The sequence below is a fragment of the Megalops cyprinoides genome, chromosome 18 (genome assembly GCF_013368585.1).
Source record: "Megalops cyprinoides isolate fMegCyp1 chromosome 18, fMegCyp1.pri, whole genome shotgun sequence".
NCBI lineage: Eukaryota > Metazoa > Chordata > Actinopteri > Elopiformes > Megalopidae > Megalops > Megalops cyprinoides.
Genome location: NC_050600.1, coordinates 24,349,317 through 24,370,918, shown reverse-complemented (window position 1 = coordinate 24,370,918; position 21,602 = coordinate 24,349,317). Strand labels below are relative to the sequence as shown.

The 21,602-nt window shown below is 43.8% G+C and overlaps 1 protein-coding gene and 1 non-coding gene across 7 annotated transcripts; both read left to right on the top strand.

The window, feature by feature from the left end:
- Positions 1–3,656: 3,656 nt before the first annotated feature.
- On the top strand, positions 3,657–3,730 carry trnai-aau. The gene has a single exon. It is a non-coding gene; the product is annotated as a tRNA-Ile (tRNA).
- A 792-nt stretch (positions 3,731–4,522) lies between these two features.
- On the top strand, positions 4,523–21,453 carry slc30a9 (solute carrier family 30 member 9). 6 transcript variants are annotated; one of them, XM_036551377.1, is made up of 21 exons: positions 4,967–5,024; positions 5,320–5,416; positions 6,049–6,192; positions 6,679–6,873; positions 7,083–7,097; positions 7,232–7,285; positions 8,032–8,131; positions 9,071–9,163; positions 10,075–10,157; positions 10,519–10,577; positions 11,199–11,266; positions 12,535–12,637; positions 12,748–12,803; positions 13,322–13,457; positions 14,277–14,316; positions 15,525–15,596; positions 16,012–16,119; positions 16,607–16,772; positions 17,478–17,607; positions 17,897–18,010; positions 18,450–21,453. In XM_036551377.1, exons 3-21 carry the CDS (start codon positions 6,084–6,086, stop codon positions 18,492–18,494), a joined length of 1,746 nt encoding a protein of 581 aa, XP_036407270.1. In that variant the 5' UTR covers positions 4,967–5,024; positions 5,320–5,416; positions 6,049–6,083; the 3' UTR covers positions 18,495–21,453. The 6 variants fall into 6 exon arrangements, with proteins under 6 accessions (XP_036407269.1, XP_036407267.1, XP_036407266.1 ...); XM_036551376.1 differs by lacking the exons at positions 4,967–5,024; positions 5,320–5,416 and adding an exon at positions 4,523–4,619; XM_036551374.1 differs by lacking the exon at positions 5,320–5,416 and having other exon boundaries at positions 4,851–5,024; positions 6,052–6,192.
- Positions 21,454–21,602: the final 149 nt, after the last annotated feature.

Genomic DNA, 21,602 nt, shown 5'->3' with positions numbered 1-21,602 from the left:
TGTAACTCACTCTGGATAAGAGGATAAAATGAATTCAGTTTAATATGAATGTAAAACAAAAATGTAGAAAAATGCCTCTAGCTATAACTCAATAGGGTGTGCTTTGTTATAAGTGCACTACAGTTTAAATATGATCAAACAGATCATTGAAAGGTCTTAAAGAGCTCTGATGGTTATTTTAACTTCACATCTATTGTACCCTAATTCACACCACAGTGCTAACCTCTAGAAATGAAAATTTAATCTGAATCTTAATTAACAACCTAGATGAACACAAACCCACACACCCTGACCCTAACTCAAACCACAACTAACTGTAACCCTGATGTCGACCATAACCCACAACCCAACTATAATCAAAACCCCTACTTTACCCTAATCCAAATGAAAAACTTATCTCATTTTTATCTATTGGAAAGGAGTAGCATTCACATACTTGGAAATGCTTGTAGAATTTCTGTCAAAAGCTGGAACCACACCAAACCCTGGCCTTTGTGTTACTGGTGTCAGAGGAGGTCCCAGATGAGTTTGACTTGAAGATGTACAACACATCACCCGCAGGTCAGCAGTAGTCAGATACTGCATGTAAGTATTGTTAGTTTATTAATGAATAAAGTTGACTGGATTCAATGTTATTATATCTAATAAAAACATAATTTCACAAAATCCACATTTAACTCGAATAAAAAAACATAACTGCAAAAACATCTAATTGCAAATGATTACATAGATATATTAAACACCATGATGTTCCACAGCTATTTATTTTCTGCTCTTATGTACAAAATTTACTCATATATCAAAAATACTCCTACAAATGGTTAATGGACATTACTCATGTTACAACTACGCAGTCAACCAGTAATGTCAAAGCTGCACTGTTGTGATATTTCTGTGGGTTAAACCTGAAAATGTATGCACTTGTTTTTTGAATAACTGGTTAACAATGATTGTGCTAAATGGCTGAGGTTTTGGATTTTGCTGAAATTTTCTGCAGGCTGTAGTGAATAATCAGTGTAGTATTTTTCTTCTAAACTACTAAACAGAAAATACACTATATGGACAAAAGTATTCAGACGCCTGACCATAACATTGTAATGACATTGTATTCAAATACATATACTTTAATATGGAGTTGGTCCCCCTTTTGCAGCAATATATACACCTAGAAGTGATTTATAAATACATCTAGAGGTGTATTTATAATAAATTTTTTGAACATATTGGTTGAATAAAACCCAGAATGACACTATATGTCCTATATATCCTACTTTTGTCCATACATATACGCTATATGGACAAAAGTATTCGGACGCCTGACCATTACACCAACAGGGTCTGTAATGACATTGTATTCAAATACATATACTTTAATATGGAGTTGGTCCCCCTTTTGTAGCTATAACAGCTTCCACTCTTCTTGGAAGGCTTTCCACAAGATTTTGGAGTGTTTCTGTGGGAATTTGTGCCCATTCATTCTGTAGAGCATTCATGAGGTCAGGCACTGATGTTAGACAAGAAGGCCTGGCTCGCAATCTCCGTTCCAGTTCATCCCAAAGGTGCTGGATGGGGTTGAGGTCAGGGTTCTGTGCGGGCCAGTCAAGTTCTTCCATACCAAACTCATCAAACCATGTCTTTATAGTCCTTGCTTTGTGCACTGGGGCACAGTCATGTTGGAATAGAAAAGTGCCTTCCCCAGACTGTTGCCACAAAGCATAGTATTGTCCAAAATAGTGTGATTGGTATGCCGAAGCATTAAGATTGCCCTTCACTGGAGATAAGGGGCCTAGCCCAAACCCTGAAAAACAGGTGTGGCCAAATACTTTTGTCCATATAGTGTATCTGTGTATGTGAATGCATGTGAAATAGTACACATGTAACAAGTATATGCCAATTAGACCATTTACTGCTTCTGATATTGGAACTGATGTACTGTTTGCCTTTTTATATTCTGGCAGAGTCAAGATTCCTGTGAGTTCTTGTGTGAGTACGTGACCATTTGTGGATGATCCTGTGCTAAAACAAAATATAACTGTAGCTACTTGCCTAATTTTCAGGCTTAAACCTAATGAAACAGAGGAGACAACTGACATCAGTGACACTATTTCTCGACTTTGCAGAGAGCAAGTTTAATCAGATACATAAAAATTTAAATATGTGCAAATTCAGAAGTACATATGCACACAAATACATAAACACACATTCACAGTCATATGTACACACACAGAACCAATGAGATATGTACACACATACATACAAACTCACACTCCCAGGAATGGAGTGATGCACACACATTCAAAAACACTGGGGGGATGACTTAGAAATTAATGAATTGTTTTATCCTGTAATGTTAATAATAAACAGCAATGAGGCAACAACCATTTCTAAACAGGGGTCCTGTAAAAACTAGAAGCATGGGGTACCATTACATCATGTTTCTTGATGTGCAAACAACTAAAAAGAAATCTCCAAAACAGAAATTCCATTGGGTGTTCCCACCTTGTGACACCTTGTTGTGAAATGTAAAAGAGGTCATTGCAATTTTGGATGAGATTTGAAAAGTCTGCATGCCTGCGGCTGACTGTGTGTAAAAGTTCCCTGTACCCAAGCGCACCTGACTAATGGTAATATAACGTACTGTGACTGCCACCTAGTGTAAAGTGAGTGATGTCCCAAAACAAACTGTTTGTACAACACATATAAATGGCCACTATAAGTAATACTAATGATTGTTAGATATTACTGCTATAGAAGCAAATACGGCTTTTGCTTCTGAAATTGATTTCTTGTCAATCAAAAGGGCCAGTATGAATCATTGGCGTCACGAACTGCAGCAGCCATGCCCTTTGAGTATCCGGCCCTGTCTTCACTTGAGAAACGTACAATATTATCCACACGTGGTTTCTATTGAGTCCGTCATTTTGGTCTTGACCATTGATTAACTTATCTGAGTTATCTACCTTTTGCCCTTTTCCTATTCATTTTTATTCATCGCAAGAGATATTAATTAGAATAGTTAGAATAATTCTGTTCCCATAATGATTGCATGTAATCCAGGTCTACACTTTGTCACCACGCTTCATTTCGATATTGCCTGAGGCTGGGTGCTAAGAGGCAGAAATAGTCAGCTGCTCATCTTGCACTAATTTACGTTTATACCATTCATATTTCATCAAAGACTTTGTCACAGATTTCCAAGAGACCCAAGAAAAATAAAAGTTGTGTGATTAGCAAATGCACTTTATCCGTTTAGTCACAAAGTAAACAGCTTTTTAAAATGTACTCACTTTATGATCCAGTTTCAAATATGAGAGAGGGCTTAACAATTTATTTTAAAAGTGAATATTTAGGTTGCTTGTCCACTTCCACACCAGGAAGCTGTTAAACTTATCAATTACCAACTCGCCCTCGTTTAAATCGTTCCCATCATCTACCTTGCAATAGTACAATTTCAGCACTAAAACTAGTGCTCGTACCCGTAAAACTGCTTTACCACCCGTAAAGACGGGTGACGCTCTGCAGGAACTGAAAACAGGTCTTTGGCACAGCGGGATTCATGATCATATCAGAGTACTCATAACCAAAAAAATGGACCTTCTCAGTTGTTTTGATGACGCATCTGTAAAATCCTACGTTTTTTCCCGCAACAAACAGTTGGCCGGTTAGCTCAGTTGGTTAGAGCGTGGTGCTAATAACGCCAAGGTCGCGGGTTCGATCCCCGTACGGGCCACTTGCCTTTTTTTCACGAAGTTACGAAAGTGTGTAATCTGTCTCCAATTCAGTTTCAACTATTCTAGTTATAGACTGTTTGGAACTGTGTAAAAACTAAACGTTTTGGAAATGAGTCGGCAACCTCCATAAAAAAGTTATCTCTTCAAACTGTACCTCACTTACCCTACCCTTATGTGATTTCTGGTTCCTCATATGTATTTTTAGATGTAGTAGTTTTTCTGCTTGGAATGTGGTAACTCTTTTTGGAATGTTGTAGTTATTTTCTAAACATAATAATAGAAATACTGCGTTTCACTTACGTGTTGAGCTATATGCGCACTGATGATCTCGCACTGTATTTGGAACTGTCATATGTCTAATTGTGTCCTTATTTGTACAACGTGTCACACTGTTTTGTTAAATGTACTTTTCACTAGCACTAGGGAGGCACTCTGGATAAGGGCATCTACTAAATGTAAATGAAAATGTAAAAAAATGATGTTCCGTCACATTTACCTGATGTAACAAAATAGGCTTGAAAAATATATGCGAAATGAATGAATTGAAATTGTCTAACTTAATATTCATTGCTACGTATCACAACCATCAATATACAAACGTATACAAACGATTCCTTTCTTTAGAACAGTGACCCGGATAATATTAATAGTAGTAGTAGTGATAATAATAATAATAATAATGACCTTGATTTTGCGGGCCACTCATTCTCGCGATGGAAGGTAACCTGAAACGGGAGTTATTTTATCATTTCGTCATTGTATCGCGAGATCTCCGTCATTTGCGTCTGTGTTTGTCCGGTATCTAATGATGGCACCGATAGCTACAAGCTAAATTAGCCAGAATGCGAGATGGAGTGAGGTATGCGGAGTGATAGTTACTGCACACAGGTAAGGACAATTAGCCGTATAGCTGTTCTGTTTCGCCGTGGGGACGTGCCATTTCCAGATTATCGGAAATGATAGATTATGAATTGCCTTGCGCCCGTGAGCTAGCTAACGTGAACTACGTGACACAGCTAATCAAAATTAGCTATCTTCCGCGATGTCACACTTTGGCTGCTTTTCCTGCTTGAGCTCTCGTTCGCAAGCAATATTGCTCAGTCGGCTTTTTGGCTGCTCTAGCTAGACTGCATGTCTGTAATACTAACTAGCCAGATTGTGGTTTTTATTAGTGCATGTAGCTTGCGAGCTTGTCCATAAGATCCCTACCTATGGTGCAACAAGCGATAGCTAAGCGAGTTTGTTCGCCGGGTCATTTGAGCTATTCGGCTAATGCTGCTCTAGTTGCTTCAGGTAAATTAGACTAGCTGTCAATAATAGGTGAACTAGCCAGCCGATTTAGCAAGACTAGCTAACCGGAGAGTTACTGGCGTGCAGGGGTTGTGTTAGTATGTAAAGTAACAGTTCATCCACTCAATTTAGCTGATTTTGTCTCAGGGTCATTTTGCAGGTGTCAGAAATAGCGAAAGAATAGCTGTTTCATTCAAACCGAAACGTGATATCTAACGTTATGCTGTTCTCCTGTAGGTAGTTAACTTGTCTTTTGAAAATTAACGTGAGCCTAATTATTTTGTATACTGGAGCGTAGCTTAATTTACAGTACTGGGGAAATGTAACGTTAGCCGTCGCGGAGAGGGGAAAGGAACAAGCAGTACCGCTACGTTACCAGTTTTGTCTAGCATAAGGTAAGGAGGGTGTACTGTGATAACACGATGTTAACGGCAGACGTTAGTTTACTATTGGACTTGTGCAAGTGATCTAATAAAATAGCTTGCAAGTTAACTGTTAGCTTTCACGTTAAACAGGGTTTTGTTTGCTAAATGGTACAGACATGGATGTCTTACGTTTTGGAACGTCATCGGTATGTGGGTAGTTTACGAGCAGTACCTATTTGGTTAGTTAAATTAATTGACCGTGTCAGTCGGCATGCTTGGTGTACTTAGGCGGCCACTGGACATCGGTGGTTTGAGCGCCGTGGTTTGCCAGAACATGCAGTTCTTTCGTGCCTACGTCCTTGTTGATCGCTTATGGGGAGCTGCGAGTATCAGAGCTAGCTAGGTAAATTTTGGGGGCCAGCTAAGTATATTCTATCACAACACCACTAGAACGTTCTTTGATACTAAAATCCAGTGAACGTATTCGAGGTTAAATTTTCCAGATCAGTGTTTTTTTTTTTTTTTTTGCTAGAATGACATTATTTTCCGTTACAGACGAGCATGCTAAGTGACAGATTTATGTCCACAAAACATCCCTCTGGACATGGTGAGCTTTCAGCCCCAGCGTTGCGGTTGACAGTCGTGTGTCAATGTTTCCGCAGCAGGTTACAGCGTTACCCTCCCAGCCCCCGCCAGGATGTTCCCAGCCCTGGCCCAAAGACCATGGCATGTCTTCTGCAGGGTTTACCTCCAACAGAGGGTCCCCTTCTCGCAGAGAGCGCCCAGAGTAGGCCGACCGTGTCAGGGTGAGTGCCGCTTCATACTCCTTTCCGCATCCTCCGGTCAGTGTCTGTCTGTCTCTCTCTGCCCTTCTGTGCACTTGGATGGGTTGAGGTTGTGATGTAGTGCTTGTTTTGAATATTAGTATTTATAGGTAGCGATGCATATCATCTGTTGTAATCTTGTCTTGTGGAACCTGGACTATTGCTGGTAAACATACCTGTAATACGTTATTAGCATTACGTTGTTGCTTGATTTATTAAAACAGCTTGCACATGTTACTTTTGAAGCACGTGCCACATTTTAACATCTTGATGTTTACTGAAGCAGTTCAGGGTAAGCACTGCACACAACAGTGATAATACACCCAGGATTCATACATGTAACACCCTGGTACAGGTCCAGTTCCCCAGCTGCCACACTTCCCCTGTGATTACAGACCCAGTGCTTCAGGTCCGCACTCCTCTGAAAGCGGGCAGAATGATAATCTGTCGCTTCTTTGCACTCCACAGGGTGGCAGAGTGCGGGTGGGGCTCACGGTCTTTGGTTCAGCCTCCCCGACAGCCGAGTGGCAGCTCTAGCCGCGGGTCAGAACCAGTACTACTCCACCTCCGGGAGCAACAAAGACGACTCCTCCACGCCCGGGCCTGACAGTCGGCCCTCGGCAGACAAAGCCCAGGCAGCCCAGCCTTCCACCGAAGTCTTGGGTAATGGTCGTTCCAGTTGCCGGTAACTCCTTTTCACTCACCCAGCATGTGCGCCTATTTATGACGACTTCTCACACAAGGTCTATATTAAACACAATAAGTGCATGTATGACATGAGTACTAACAGAAACTGCATGTCTGTAACAGATTTGATACCTTTCAATAATCCATTTATATATTTTTTTCCAATGGTTTTCATGGCTTAACAGCTGGAGATAGATCTGGTAAGTGTCTGACTAGACTGAATTTAGATGTACAAGGTTAAGTTTTAGACGTTTGGGTTAATAGCCAGTGCTTCAGTGAAGTATTTCCGTGGCCGGTTTTGGTTTTGATTGATTCATTCGGTTTCCCTTTGTAGCACAAGGTTCCACAGTCCCAGGCCCAACCAAAGCCGAGACTATCCAAGTGAAAGGTAATGCAGGGCACAGTCCGCATCCTCTGTCTCTGTCAGTGAGCACAGCAGCGTTGGTATGCCTCGGGGCAGCTGCGCAGGCCTGTTCATGATGCCAGTTGTCAAATCTACATGGGTCAGTGGGTCGGGAGGCATGACTGCAGTGCTTGCCTGGGACACCGAGTGAATTGGATTCTATAGAGCCTCGCTATAAAGCGCTGCCCACTTGATATAGCACGGCACCTACATGGGAAGATTCCTGCGACCAGTCACGCTCTCATCTCTTGCATGTGGTCTGTTTGTTGTTTGTTTGGTCAATCTTTGCACCAATGAGGATGACATTCGAAGGCACCTAGGGTGACTCCACAAGAGAGTGAAACCCACGGAAGGTGTCTGGTTTGATGGGCCGAGCATTTATGAGCGAGTCTCAACGAGAGGCCACTCGGTTCTCTGCTTGCTCGGTGCATTAGGCTAAGCAATGACCGTGGGGTTTTGTGTTCAAACACTACCTGACTGTTTTCCAGGTGATCTTCCCATTCATTTCAAGCTCCGAGTTAAGCATGCATGTTAAATGATGGTTGTAAGATAAACTGTAGATAAGGGTTTCAGAGAACACCTCTAGGTGCCCTTTAACGCTGTGCCGTGAGGCCTGTCCCTTCAGCTCTCAGCTGTGGCTTGAAGGGAGTGGCGTGGCTGGGTTTTGTTGTGAAGTGTTTTGCTTCTGCCCTTTCCTTTACAATGTTCTGAACGCCTGGCTCTTTCCTCAGTGAGGGCGGTCCTTAAGAAGAGGGACTATGGATCCAAGTACACCCAGAACAACTTCATCACAGCGGTTAGGGCCATGAACGAGTTCTGCCTCAAACCCAGGTGAGACTCTTATTGGAAACACAATACTGTATTTGAAAGGAAAACTAGTCGGTGATACAGGCAATTGTTTTAAAAGGTCAGCTGTTAGCAGGACATGTTGTTGTTGTCATTATTATTATTTGCTTAGCTTAACTAAGGCATCTTGCATAGTGTAGCTAAATTAGTAGCAATTGAATAAATCAAATATTGTGCAATTGGATATTTTCTAAAACCATTCAGGTTAAGTGCCTGTCTCAGGGGTTCTGTAAGTGAGACCCGGTGAGGATTTCACACCTGCAACCTTTCGGCTAGAAGTCCACTTCATGAACCACTGCATTGCATTGGTGCTTGTTCCCAAGGGGCCTCTGGTGATTGGCTTTCAGAGCCACAGTGCCTTCAACTCTCTGTAAGAGCTCAGAGTCAAGAGTCCATTTCCCAGGAGAACCAGTACCTCTGTGTCCTACACTGTCAGCAAGTCCTGCAGGGGAAACAAAATAAACATGAGCAGGAATTTGTCATGTTGAACATTGCATATGTTTGTACTGTCTCTGTTCACAGAATATGGGTCTCCAGTCTTGTCACAGATGTTGATTTTTGTCTAAAACCTTGACTGAGTGCATCAGTGCTGATGGAAAGTATAGTCCATGGTCAGGAGCTGTGAAACACTTGCTGCCCCTAGACTACATTTCCCATGAGCACCTCTGAAATGTTCCGCCGTGGTTTGCCGGTTGTTCGAACAAGCTTTCCCCTGCTTGCTCCTCCCAATAACCAGGGCAGAAGGGCCTAGCATTAGTAGCGTGCCTAATGAGATAATGAACCAGCACACTGCAGTGATTACAGAATTAACAATACTGAATGGACTCCCTTACAAACTGAGGGTGTGTTTAACCTGACCCCGTGCCTCTGAATGGGACATCTCTCTTTTACAATTTTACAACTCTTCCCCACTTGTGTCCGCAGTGACCTGGAACGGCTGCGGAAGATCCGCCGGCGCAGTCCGCACGACGACACCGAGGCGTTCACTGTCTTCCTGCGCTCAGATGTGGAGGCCAAGTTCGTACACGCCCACCTCCCTCTCCCATTCCTTGGGTCGATTTGACTACCTCACTTGTCAAGCTTAGTGCAAAATATATGCTGTCACCTGTCCAGTTTGGTTTGTGCTTCACTCGCAACGGCAGTGTGCTCAACCCTGTGAGTCATCAAGGCTGGGATCACCCATTTGTTGTTTTGAAATAACAGCTGGAAAGGGTCTCTGTTGGCCAGCCTTAATGCAGTGCAACTTGAAAGTTCCAGGTCCTACAAGGAGCAGGTTTTTTGTGAGCAGATGGTTTTAAGTTGTCACCGTTTCTGTGGATCGCGGCCCATCCGGACATGATGAGAGTCTGCTGTTCTGTCATCTCCTAGGGAAGCTGCTCACACTAAATCATGATGCACTCCTGCTCTGTAAAGTGTTCCAACCAACTGTTCTCAGATCAGTGGGCGCTTAAATGCTAATAACAGTGTTTAACATCCTATATTTAGGAGCAGGTTGGTCTTGAAATGCAGTTGTGGAGGCGGGTTTTTACCCACCCAGGAACAAATTGCTCAACCATAATTACCTTCAGAGCCCAGTAAACCTGTCCCTCTCTAAATTTTACTGCCTGTCTGTAAAAGTGCCCCAGGTGGTTTTACAATTAGGGAAAGTCATTAGGAATGTATATATCTACCTGTTTTTAAAAGCCCTTTACTTGCCATGTCCAAGTGAAATTGGGATTTATTTTCTAATACTCAGGGCCATTTCCCAGAAAATAAACTACAGCTTCTGAATGATAACTGAAACTATAGAACAGACTTTTTTTTAATCCTTCAGTATGTTTTTTTTTTATTTTTTATTTTTTTATAACCTAAACAGGGGGTTGGCTGTAGGTTTTAGATGCATACATTGGGATGTATGAGTAGACAGATCTTCTCTCTCTGGTGTACAGGGCCCTGGAGGTATGGGGCAGCCTAGAGGCACTCGCCCGGGAGAGGAACCTGAGGAAGGAGGTTGAGAGGGAGTACAAAGAAAGTAGGCATTTACCATAGATATTCACATATTTACCATAGATATCTGCAGATTTACTGTAGATACCTATGGGATTACCGTGGATATCCATGCATTTGTCATACATGTCTGTGGATTTACAGATATTTGTGGAGTTGCAAAGGATGTCTGGATTGATGATTGAACAATACACATATAGGTTTATTAGTGGGTAATTTTAGCTATACAATGTGTGAATTATTCAGTATGAGTTTGGCTGGTGTTGTTCAAAATGGTTTGATAAATTACATCAGATTTAAAGCTAATCGATGTGTGGTTTTATTACTGGTTGAGCATACTATTTGGTGAGAACTGTAAAATAGTCCATGTTTCCCCCCCGTTGCAGATTTATTTAGGAACCAGCAGCTGTTGAAGGAATACAAAGATTTCTGGGGCAACACAAAGGTGAGTGTGAATTATGGGTAAGAAGGGAGGTATTGTAGGCCACATTTGCTAGTAAAAGTTACTAGGCTTTTGCAGGCCTTTTTTAGGCTATTTGTTTGTCTTTGTTCTGTATTGCATTGTCAGTTTTATGTGTGTCAGTCTAAGAGTGACAGTATGACGCAGGTAGAGAGATCCAGGGCTTTAGTCAGTGTTGGAGGCCCCTGCTGGAGTTATCCACAAGTTCCCATGACCTTTCACCTCCTTCCAGAGTCCCAGTGTACATTGTTGGAAGCCCATACACCTCACTGTAGACCACAGTGTGACTCGTTCTGTATCCTGTAGTGTTCCAGTTAATAGCAGCTAGCTCACATCATACCATTGCACTGCTGACGTAATGAATGGTAGCACGTTCTACACAACATTCCATTCCATTCTCTGGGACAGCTTTCCCAGCATTACTAGAACAGGAAGCAGCTGTGTGGCTGTACTGTATAAACAGAGAAGTCAAGCGTAGACCTTGTTTAATAACGGGATGGGGGCAGCAGTTGAATAGCTCTGCTGTGTGTGTTTGAGCTGTTAATCGTCACTGTCACGTAACACCCCTCCCCCCCCCCCCCTCACTCTCTCCTGTGTCGTGCACAGCCTCGATCGGGCAAGAGGACCACGTTTTTGCAAGGCCCAGGGAAGGTGGTGATGGTCGCAATATGCATGTAAGTTTGTAAAACCTTCAGGAAGGTCACCGCCCCTTCTTCCCTGCTTCACTAGCACCCCCCCCCCCCCCCCTTCAAAAATAAACAGGGAAAATGGAGCGGGTGGATGTGCCCTGAGGTTTCATCTGTCAGCCTTGTAGGAGTCATCTACCAGGCAGTGCTTTTTTTATTCAGCAAAATAAACATTCCCTAAGTTTAATCTCCAGATGATGTTTCTTTTATTATGTAACCTCCACTGTCTTACTGTTAACACTTAACAGAATGTGGTATGTTATGTAATGACTCCTACTATTGTGTAGTGACACTATGATATGTTCTCTGCTCTTAGCTGAACATTTTTGTACACACTTTTGTAAGCTGCCCTTGATGAGAGCATCTGCTAAATGACTAAATGTAATTATGTAAAAGAATGCAGAAGGGATATTCCCATGCAGGTTGTAGGTGTAGTAGCACGTTGTATCACGTTGTGTAATAGTGTGGCACATAATGTGGTCAGGCTTCTTTATGCAAATTCAGCAGTGCTAATTCACTTGCCAGTGGAGTGATTCATTTTTTTTGTTCATAGCACCCATAGCTGAATAGCTTTTTGTTAGAGGTCAATGTTTCATGCCCTGTAAACAGCCACAAGCATTTTGTTTTGAGACTGGATAACCAACTGAAAGTGTTTGTTCTGGGGGTCTGTCTTCAGAAATGTGTGGACTTTGATCACTAAATATGAAATTGATTTCATATTACGTGCGTTAACATGTTGTAGTTATTTGTATAATTAAATACTTACGTTGAATGATAATTGGGATAATGGTGAACCATTAATTTGTATGAGGTGAGCTGACGCTCTTATCCAGAGTGACTTCCGTCACAATAGAACAGCTACACATTGCGCTTTGGCGGCAACCGCATTTCTGCCTTTGTCTAGCTGAAAGTGTCAGCGAGGAGTTAAAAATGTGCGCTTGCAGAGCGACCCTAAGGAAGTCCTTAGACCCTCCCTGCGGCCGCGGGTCACGAGACGCATCCCTGATCCCTGATGCTGTTAGCCAATTGGATTAGAGTGATTGAGTTAGGGGCGGTGTGAGGTCGCACGTGGTCCCGGGTCTGCATGTGCACACAGAGGAGGGCCACTCCTGGGGTGCAGGAGGCATGCCAGCTTACGGATATTACGCTCCGTCTGGATCCAGCCTTTTAGCAAAACATGGTGAAATGGAGCCTGGGGCTTTACAAAACGCGATGTTGATTGATTATTGACGCCTGATTCCTCCTCCTGTTTTCAGCAATGGGCTGAATTTCTTCTTCAAGCTCCTAGCTTGGGTGTACACTGGGTCAGCCAGCATGTTCTCTGAGGCCGTCCACTCACTGGCCGATACCTGTAACCAGGTGAGCCCGCCCACCCCAGTGCTCTTTCTGCCGTGAGATTATGAAATTGATCCCGTGTCATGCACATGTTAATGTATTTCCATGCATCACCACCTCACTCTTTCTCACAGGCCCTGTTGGCTTTGGGCATCAGCCAGTCTGTGAAGAACCCTGACGCCGTCCACCCGTAAGAACAGAACTACCCTATACTGATGCTGAACTCTTCTTTATACCTGTGCTTATTTCCTGCATTACTCTATACTGACGCTCACCTCCTGCACTGCCTAGCACCGACACTTACCTCTTGCACTACCTAAAATACTCACACTTACCTCCTGTGGTACCCTATACCAGTGCTTACCTCCTGTGCTACTCCTTCTACTACTGCTCACAGAAAACACCCTGTCAAACTCAGAAAACACACTGTGTCAAACCAGTCAAATTTTATTTGATGTAGCACTCTTAAAGCAGTTGTCACAGCACATCAGATTGAATTACATGTAGCACATCACAGGTCCTCTATTTCATGATAGTGGAGATATCGGAAAGGAATGACAGACATCCGAATGGATCGTGGAGTTGCATGTAGTGAAATATTTTACGAATAATTTGTTCCTGAGAGGATGAGAAAAGATCCTCAGCCCCTCAGTCCCCTGTCGTAATGTGAGTCCCTCTCCGGGTCTTTCTCTCTGGCACTCCCCGCAGGTACGGCTTCTCCAATATGCGCTACATCGCCTCTCTCATCAGCGGGGTCGGCATCTTCATGATGGGGGCGGGGCTCTCCTGGTACCACGGCATCATGGGACTCCTGCACCCACAGCCAATTGAGTCCTTGCTATGGGTGAGTGTCCTGAGGACGACCCTGACTGGGCCAGTGTCTGGGTGATATCTTTTCATCCGAGTCCTCTGCCAGTAAAATGGATGGTGGTCAGTAATGTAATAAGCACCATGCTTGAGGTGGGACACACCCTTTCCAATGCCTCACCACTTTATGAGGAATGCATAAAGCTATTGTTAAGAGTTGGGAAACAGAGTCTATTGGGATTTGCAAATGTTTTTAGCTGAAAATTGATTGCTTTTGCACTTGTAGCACTTTGCACTTTCTACTTGTCCTTTGTCTTTTTGTGTATTTTTAATGCTTATGTAATTTTTGTTTTGTCTGAAACTTGGTGTGCTGCTTTTCTTGGCCAGGTCTCTCTTGTAAAAGAGATTTTAATCTCAATGGGACAAACCTGGTGAAATAAAGGTTAAATAAAAAAAAAAATAAAAAACAGGAATAAGGAGTTAAAGTGGACATCCTAATTAACATTACTGCATAGCTCCCCGTTATTTCTATATCTCTGATACTTTTTATTAGTTGAAATTGTACCCAAAAATACACCATTCTGTGGGCCTCCATTCGGTCTGAAGGCAGTATTCCTTGTCGTTACTTTCTGAGGCACAAATTTAAGCCAGCGTTTCATTTTCAACCAGTTCTCACACGGCATTAATTCTTTTTAGCTACTGCTGAACAGTTTAAAAAAATAACAAAGTTAGCACAAAGTAGCAGACTGGATGTATCCCACACTCTCATTGCTGTGAAGGCGAGCTGTCAGAGTTACAGTGTAGCTGTCTGCAGAGTAACTGCGTAATTACAACACTATGCTCTGTTCGTCCTCAGGCCTACTGCATTCTGGCGGGCTCTCTGGTCTCCGAAGGAGGTAGGACCCCTTGGCTGTCTGTCGCACCGCCTCGCCTTGATCTCCTTATCTGATCGGCAGTCTGTTTGATGATAATACTTTTTTTTTTTCCCCCTGAGACTCGAGCTAAAGGGGTACACCAAGCACAAGCAACACTCAGAGTGAAAGCGATGTCAGTAATCAAAATGGTACACATCCTCTCCCTGAAGTACTGATGGGAGATGTAGTCCAAGCGAGTATAAAAGCCCTGTAAAAATTCAAACTCTTGACCATGTGTCTCACCAGCACCCATGGCAAAATGTTACTCCCTGATTGCCTGTTTAATCCACCACTGATGCGTACTCACGCAGTTTTAATTAGTCCTTAAACGTTGACTCCTGCTACCCTTTGGATATGAACTATAGCGATTTAGGCCTTGTATGTTTATTCCATGATCGCCTTGCTCAGGACTGAGATTCTCTTTCTGGATGCCTCCATGCATGCATTTATTGTTGTTCCAGCCAGTTCCTTTGACCTAATTTACAGTGACACATTTGTGCATTTCCCAGAATTCCCTGAAGTAAAACATTTCTCGAATTACAGGGTTACAGGCTGTATCATCAGTGTAGGTTGGTCATTTATAAAAATGTGAAAAATGTTGAGCTGGGTGAATGATTTCGGGAGTTACGTAATTAGGAGCAGCAGCTGGAGCAGAACCAGAATAGATGTCGCCCTGCAGGGGTTTATTTTAACCCCCTTGATGTAGAGGAACGTTGTCCTGAAAATACCTCAGCCACAGTACAATCGTTAGAGAGCGGCCATCATTGTGCAGTAGCTTTTTGTACTGTGTATGATTTGTGGAATGTTTTGAAAGGAGTCAGTGTGTGATGTAAAAGTCTGGAAGGCTCTCATTACTCCAGAGTGAAGTGCTATACGTCACCTGATGAATAAACATTTTGCTGCTCACCAGGCTGTTCGAGCATTAGCATTCTATGGCGTAATGTAATTTCACTGTTGCGTGAACAGTGTTTCACCTTCCAGAATTTACTCATGCTTCTGCTACCCTGGAGTGTGATTCTTATTTAGTCTGATTGAAATCTGTGCAGCGTTTTAGGAAGAAAGCTTATTTCGTGGTGTGCGTGTGTTTGTGTGTTTGTGTATATCTGCATGTCAGCAAGCGTGTGTGCCTGTAAATGCATGATTGTGTAAGCGTGTCGGTTGACAGCACTCTCCCCTCTCTCTTGCTCCAGCTACACTACTGGTGGCGATCAATGAGATTAAGAAGAGCGCGCATCTCCAAGGCCTGTCCTTCTATGAATACGGTATGTGTGCCACGTTCCTGTGTGCATCATATCGTGGGAGTGCAGGAGCAGCTTAGCTCCAGTCCCAAAGGGCTGCAGCCCAGCAGCTCAGGCTCCTCTTAACCACTGACGTTTACAGAAATGGCTGGAGTGGAGCAGGCAACCTAGTTGCAATGGGAGATGAAGTCCATTTGTGTGTAGTACTTTAGCACACTCACTTGAAAATGTCTGCCATCAGACACGTGAAACCCTCTTGCCATTTGAAGTCTAATGAATCTATTGGTCCAGGTAAGATTTTTTTAATGCCAAGTAACTGGCTGGAATGGAAGCCTTTGGAAGCTGGAAGTTTGTTTTCCAACTTGTTTCTGTTTTTGTTCGGGTGTGTGTGTGTGTGTGTGCTGCTGGGTTAATGTGGTCCTGCTGTCTCTCGTTTCAGTGATGCAGAGTCGTGACCCCAGCACTAATGTGGTCCTGTTGGAAGACGCTGCTGCCGTGCTGGGAGTTGCCCTCGCCGCTGGCTGCATGGGCCTCACCTCCCTCACAGGTAGGCAAAGGACCTCCAACTGCTGCATGCTGATTTGTCCTGGCACCAGGTGTGACCCACAGGGCCAGTCACAGACTGATGTCCCCTTTTTAATGGCAAAGGGTACAGCTACAGAATGAAACTCTGAAGCTGCTGACTGGAATTGTATGGCTACGGCATATAGCCAGCGTTTTTCAGTGTTCTGTGACTGGAATTTTTGAGGTATTTTTGAATTTCGAGGTGCCTCTGAAAGTAATATTTCTGATTCTTTACGTTTGGCACTAGAGGGCACTCTTGCAACTGCGGTTGACTAAAATGCATGTGTCCAGAGTGGGGTACTGTGTTATTAACCTCTCGCTGTCACTTAGGTAACTCGTACTATGACAGCCTAGCTGACTTTGTGTTTGCGCACATGTCAGTATTAACCCCCGACTCTCTACAAAGTAACCTGCACCTGTACTTGGCTCTGTGTTTTTGGGTTCATTATTAACCCCTCGCTCTCTCATAGGTAACCCGTACTATGACAGTGTGGGCTCTCTGGGTGTGGGCACTCTCCTGGGCACGGTGTCAGCGTTCCTCATCTACACCAACACCGAGGCTCTGCTGGGCCGCTCCATCCAGGCCGAGCATGTGCAGAAGCTCACAGAGTTCCTGGAGAACGACCCTGCTGTCAGGTCAGCCCTCAGCATTCATTAACACATGTTGTGACCCGAAGCACTGACCCCTGGTCAGTTTCAACCTTGCATAGGTTATTGGATAAATAGTGTGGTTCTGCATGGGTTAGGCCTCTGTTTGAGTTCTTCAGGAGCACTAAACTCAAGTTTTTCACAGGAGAAAATGAAACTCAGTGAAGGTGTCTTTTTGGATGCAAGAAAGTAATAAATGTGCTCTGCGGGTCACTTGTTTGCTTAAGAGTCCAACCAAGCATATTCCCTGGGTTCTAGCGTTAAGCACACATTTCAGTTTGTCTAGGTAACGTCATACTGGTATGTGCATGTATTATAAAAGTAAAGAGTAGAGCAGAGTACTGTTATTTCTCAGAGAACTGTTCTAGATGCATTTTATGCATTTTAATATTTGTATTTCCAAAGCAGGTAGTCACAGTGCCTGTGTGCTATTGAAATGAGTTTCTTTTCTGGAGGAACTTCTTGTTGTAGAAGCTTTTGGCTCCTCACAGTTCCTGCTCCTGATCTGTGCTTCAGTCTCCCTCCTGCCATTTGCCTTGTTTCCAGCACTGCTATGCATTACTCCGGATGCAGAGCGTAAACGGCTCCTCTGTTAGCGCCCAAGGATAAAGGTATGGAGTAGGTGCTCAAAAGGGAGTGTTTAGAGTGACTGGAGTTTGTATCTCTTGTGTCTCTCCTCTTGGCGGTCCCCAGAGCAATCCATGATGTGAAAGCCACAGACATGGGCTTGAGCAAAGTGCGCTTCAAGGCGGAGGTGGACTTTGATGGGAGGGTGGTGACGCGGTCCTACCTGGAGAAGCAGGACATCGAGCAGATCCTCAATGTAAGTTAAGGGCAGAGTCTCTACACAACAGCTTAGCGTGGGTAGTGACAGTCCATGAAGCCGCAGGCCTCCCAGAGACGCCTGTGATTGGTGCATGCACAGCTTACGACATCACAGGCTCTAAGGGAAATGTGATTCAGTTACCCAGGACAGACCACCCTTGCGCACTTGTAGTGGAGCGAGTGTCTGGTTTTCCTGTAGTCCATGTGTAGGTCTAAAGGAGAAGGGAAAGTCACATTTTCTAAGGTTGGTGGAAACACCTGCCCCTCCTCCCATCACCCCCTTGCAGGACATCCAGCAGGTGAAGACCCCAGAGGAGCTGGAGAACTTCATGCTGAAGCATGGAGAGAACATCATTGACACACTGGGAGCAGAGGTGGACCGGCTGGAAAAGGAGCTCAAGGTAGAGGTGGTCTCCTATCTCATACCTTGAGTTGCGCCTGCTCTTCTCCCCCATATCACTTGCCATGACTGCTTTAGTCACATAAACCACGCCCACGCTCCTCCCCTCTTGTGAGCCACACCCACTCCCACATACCCGGGTGACCTCAGACCTTACCCTGGTGCAGCATCACCAAGGAAACAAGACATGCAGATGAAGTACTGACAGATCTGCAGACACCCTGCTGCAACAGAATGGATGTCTCTCACAGACACACACACGCACACGCGCACACACACACACACACACACACACACTCCCTGCAGCACCACATATTCTGGACAGGTTTACAGATGTAGCTGCTCAGAGAATGGCTCTCGATCAGGCTCCTTCACGTCTGATTGGTTTTGATGCCTCCCATGTGATAAATGTGGACCTATCATTCCTCTTCCCTCCACAGCAACGAAACCCAGAGGTGCGGCATGTGGACCTGGAGATCCTGTGATGACAATGGGGGAGGTGGGACGTGTCCGGAAGCCACTAGAAGGGGAGGGGCCAAGCCCAGAAAACGCCCCCAGATCTTCACTACCTTCTCCAAACAGCTCATCCTAAGAGTCTTACTTTGCAAAAGTCCCACATGTTACACCTCCTCTCCAGGTCCCCCAGCCCCACCCCAATCCCCCGGCCCTGCTATGCCCTGGGACGCGTTTTTGGCAACCTAACCACACCATGACCACAGTTATTTGGGGTTTGACTGGAAAGCATCCCACCAACCATAGTGCCGGGGGGACACGTTTCAGTACTGTTATGACTTTCCAAATTCATTGCAAATTAGTCACCTTTGTGGTCTTAAATTTCACAAGGATTTCCCGATCCGCAGTCAGAAAGGTTGTTGCCAGTTGCCAGTCACCTCAAGCGGTGAACCGTTAATGGACCACAGCTCAGCGGTGAACTGCAGGTCACCACAGACAGGTCTCCAGAAGCAGCCAGCCGCAGCAGGTCGTGTTGTGATTGGAGAGGTGAAAACGTGTCCCCTTCATAGATCAAGCTCAAAGATGCAGGTCTGAGCTAAAGTAGTGACTAATGTATTGTTTCCAGTTGCATGTCCAACCATAGAGCCAAACAGTGCTGACGCCCGCCACCCTCTCATCATGCAGTGTACATACATGCAACACCATCGACAAAGAAGTATGCAGGCGACTTGTGAAGATTGCCCTTGCTTTCTGAAAGCAAATGTCCAATGGGTGAAGGAAGCGGTCTTTCTCCATCACGTTGTGACTGGTGTAGAAAACCTCACCCCCCAGTCATTCAAAATACACAAATGTATGACCATATTAATTAGCATTAATAGAAATTGCAAGAAGAAATACAATCATGCATAGTATGTATTGGCAGTGGAAGGAAGTTGTGTTTCAGAGTCGGTCAATTTCAGAGTTTATTATGATTTAGACATAGCGAGTGGATTGACTGAAACCTGTGTAGCTCTTAAGGAAAACATGAAGCACAACCATAATGTCGAAATACATGACCACCAGTCATTTCGTAGTTTCAGTGTGAATTTGTCCTCGAAATCAGAAGTTCCAAGCTCAAGCTCAAGCCTTAGCTCAATGTATATTCAGTTGAGCTGTATTCTAACCGTATAACCCCTACAAATTCACTGATGTTTTATTTGCCTTCCCCCCATGAGAGTGCAACTGACTTGGATCAACAGAAGGATACATGCAAACACAAAAACATTTTCTTTCCCATGAAGATGTACATTAAATACATATAAATATATATATATAATTCTAATGATTTCCAGTGCATATTTCTTTTATAAGACTCAATGGAAGGTTATGACATTTGCTGCTGTCGTGTGTGCTCTGACGTCTCCCCTGGTAGCGGTTCAATCTAAACGTTGCTGCGACGTGGCGTAAACGTGATTGTCGTGTGACAGCTAGCCCTCTGCTACATGTTCGGGATCGTGCGCTGTGACCCAAAGAGACTCCTGATAGACGGAGCCTGCCCGGTGTGCGCGACCGGTTCGTCATTCTGCTACCCGCCCCTGCGGCAGCTTGCGCGCTGCATTACAAAAACTAAAGTACAAGACGTCTGATTTGGTTGTGTTCCCTTATGAAACAGTAATACATGTTAAAATGTCGAATTCCAAGTGTAGGAAATGTTTCCAACATATGTGAAAGGCGTACTACGTATATTGTAAACAATTACGTGTAATTTTATGTTAACATTTTAGAATATATCGTAAAATGACCTACTATAAAATATTGTAGAATCTATGCATGAAATTGGATATATGAAAGCAACTGTATTTGTGTATGTACTTTGAACATACATACATAAACACTGCACTATGTGGGAAAGTGTCTAAATTGGCATATAAAGCGAATCTTGAAAGGATCACGCAAGCTTGATGATGTTTGCAAACGCGTACCGGAAAAAGGGTGGGGCTTGAGTTTTCTTTAAAACAAAAAAATACCTCCTTTATTTTCTTTGTTTTAACGCCCTGAGAACAAGGCAAAGAATGACAGGTCCGCCTGAAGTCAAAGGAGCGCCTTTTACGAGTGGGCGTTTGCAAAGATCATCGAGCAAGAGCCCCTGTGAAGACCACTTTAGGATGGTCACTGGCCTTTATTGTAAACTGATCGTTTTCTGATGCAAGCAGCACCTCCAGTAAGGACAAACATGCTGTTTTTGTTTCGGTCCTTAAATTTTGGATTTTACCCTGTTGTGAAGGACACTACTATTTTGTAAGGGTTACCTCAAACAGGACCTCAAACAGGTGGTCCTGAATGCAGACTCGGGGGCAGAGCGGTCTGGTTTGTTTCTCATTTTTAGAACCGTTGGTGTATCAGGTCCAGGACCTCATGCCCTCAGTCCCAGATTTCCGTCACTGACACAGAAAATAGAATGTCCTGACAATCCAAAAGGGTTCAAAAGGTGTGTCTACCTGCATGCTTATCTTTCACCTTGTTGCTCCATCTGGGTACAAGATACACAGATTGTTATGGGCATAATACCATGGCACAGTCAGACTGCTGTGAAGGACGGGTTTTCATCTGCGCTTATTAATTCTGTGTCATGCTAACTCTGCTGTCTGAGAGTGAAGTGACAACGGAGGTCATCTGCTGTATAGGAATTCATCTGCGAGACCAGCCCTCAGCTAAAGACTACCTGCACATCGGCGGAACCTGGAGTGCTTGTGCGTTTGGGGGTGGGGAAGGGGGGATATTTTTTTTAAAAGAGGATCTTTGATCATGTACTGTATGACTGCCCTTTTGCTTGGAGCGATGGAACTTGTGCTGAATGAGGTGTTCAAATAAATTGTGATTAATTTATTAAAATTTTTTTTTTTTTGCTTTTTCCCTTTCACAGACTTGTACGTGTCTAAACTTAATTACTAGATGAGGATTTAGAAAAAAATCAGGGGAGCTGGATTGGGCAATAGGTGGCGATGTCAGGGGGAGTGAGGACAAGATCAGACAAAAAAGATACATAAATATACAAAAACAGTTTAATCTGTCACAAATTATAGTGATATAGTAATGATAAAAAATTTGCCACAAGTCGCAGCACTGTACGCAGCTGGTCTCATTTCTTTGAATCCATTGTG

What these genes read in the sequence shown, in the direction of transcription:
- slc30a9 (XM_036551373.1), top strand. Translation starts at nt 4,943, where the DNA reads ATGGTGCAACAAGCGATAGCTAAGCGAGTTTGTTCGCCGGGTCATTTG. An exon ending in TGGCCGATACCTGTAACCAG is followed by an intron (nt 12,638 to 12,747) that starts GTGAGCCCGCCC and finishes TCTTTCTCACAG; the next exon opens with GCCCTGTTGGCTTTGGGCAT. An exon ending in CCTGTCCTTCTATGAATACG is followed by an intron (nt 15,597 to 16,011) that starts GTATGTGTGCCA and finishes CTCTCGTTTCAG; the next exon opens with TGATGCAGAGTCGTGACCCC.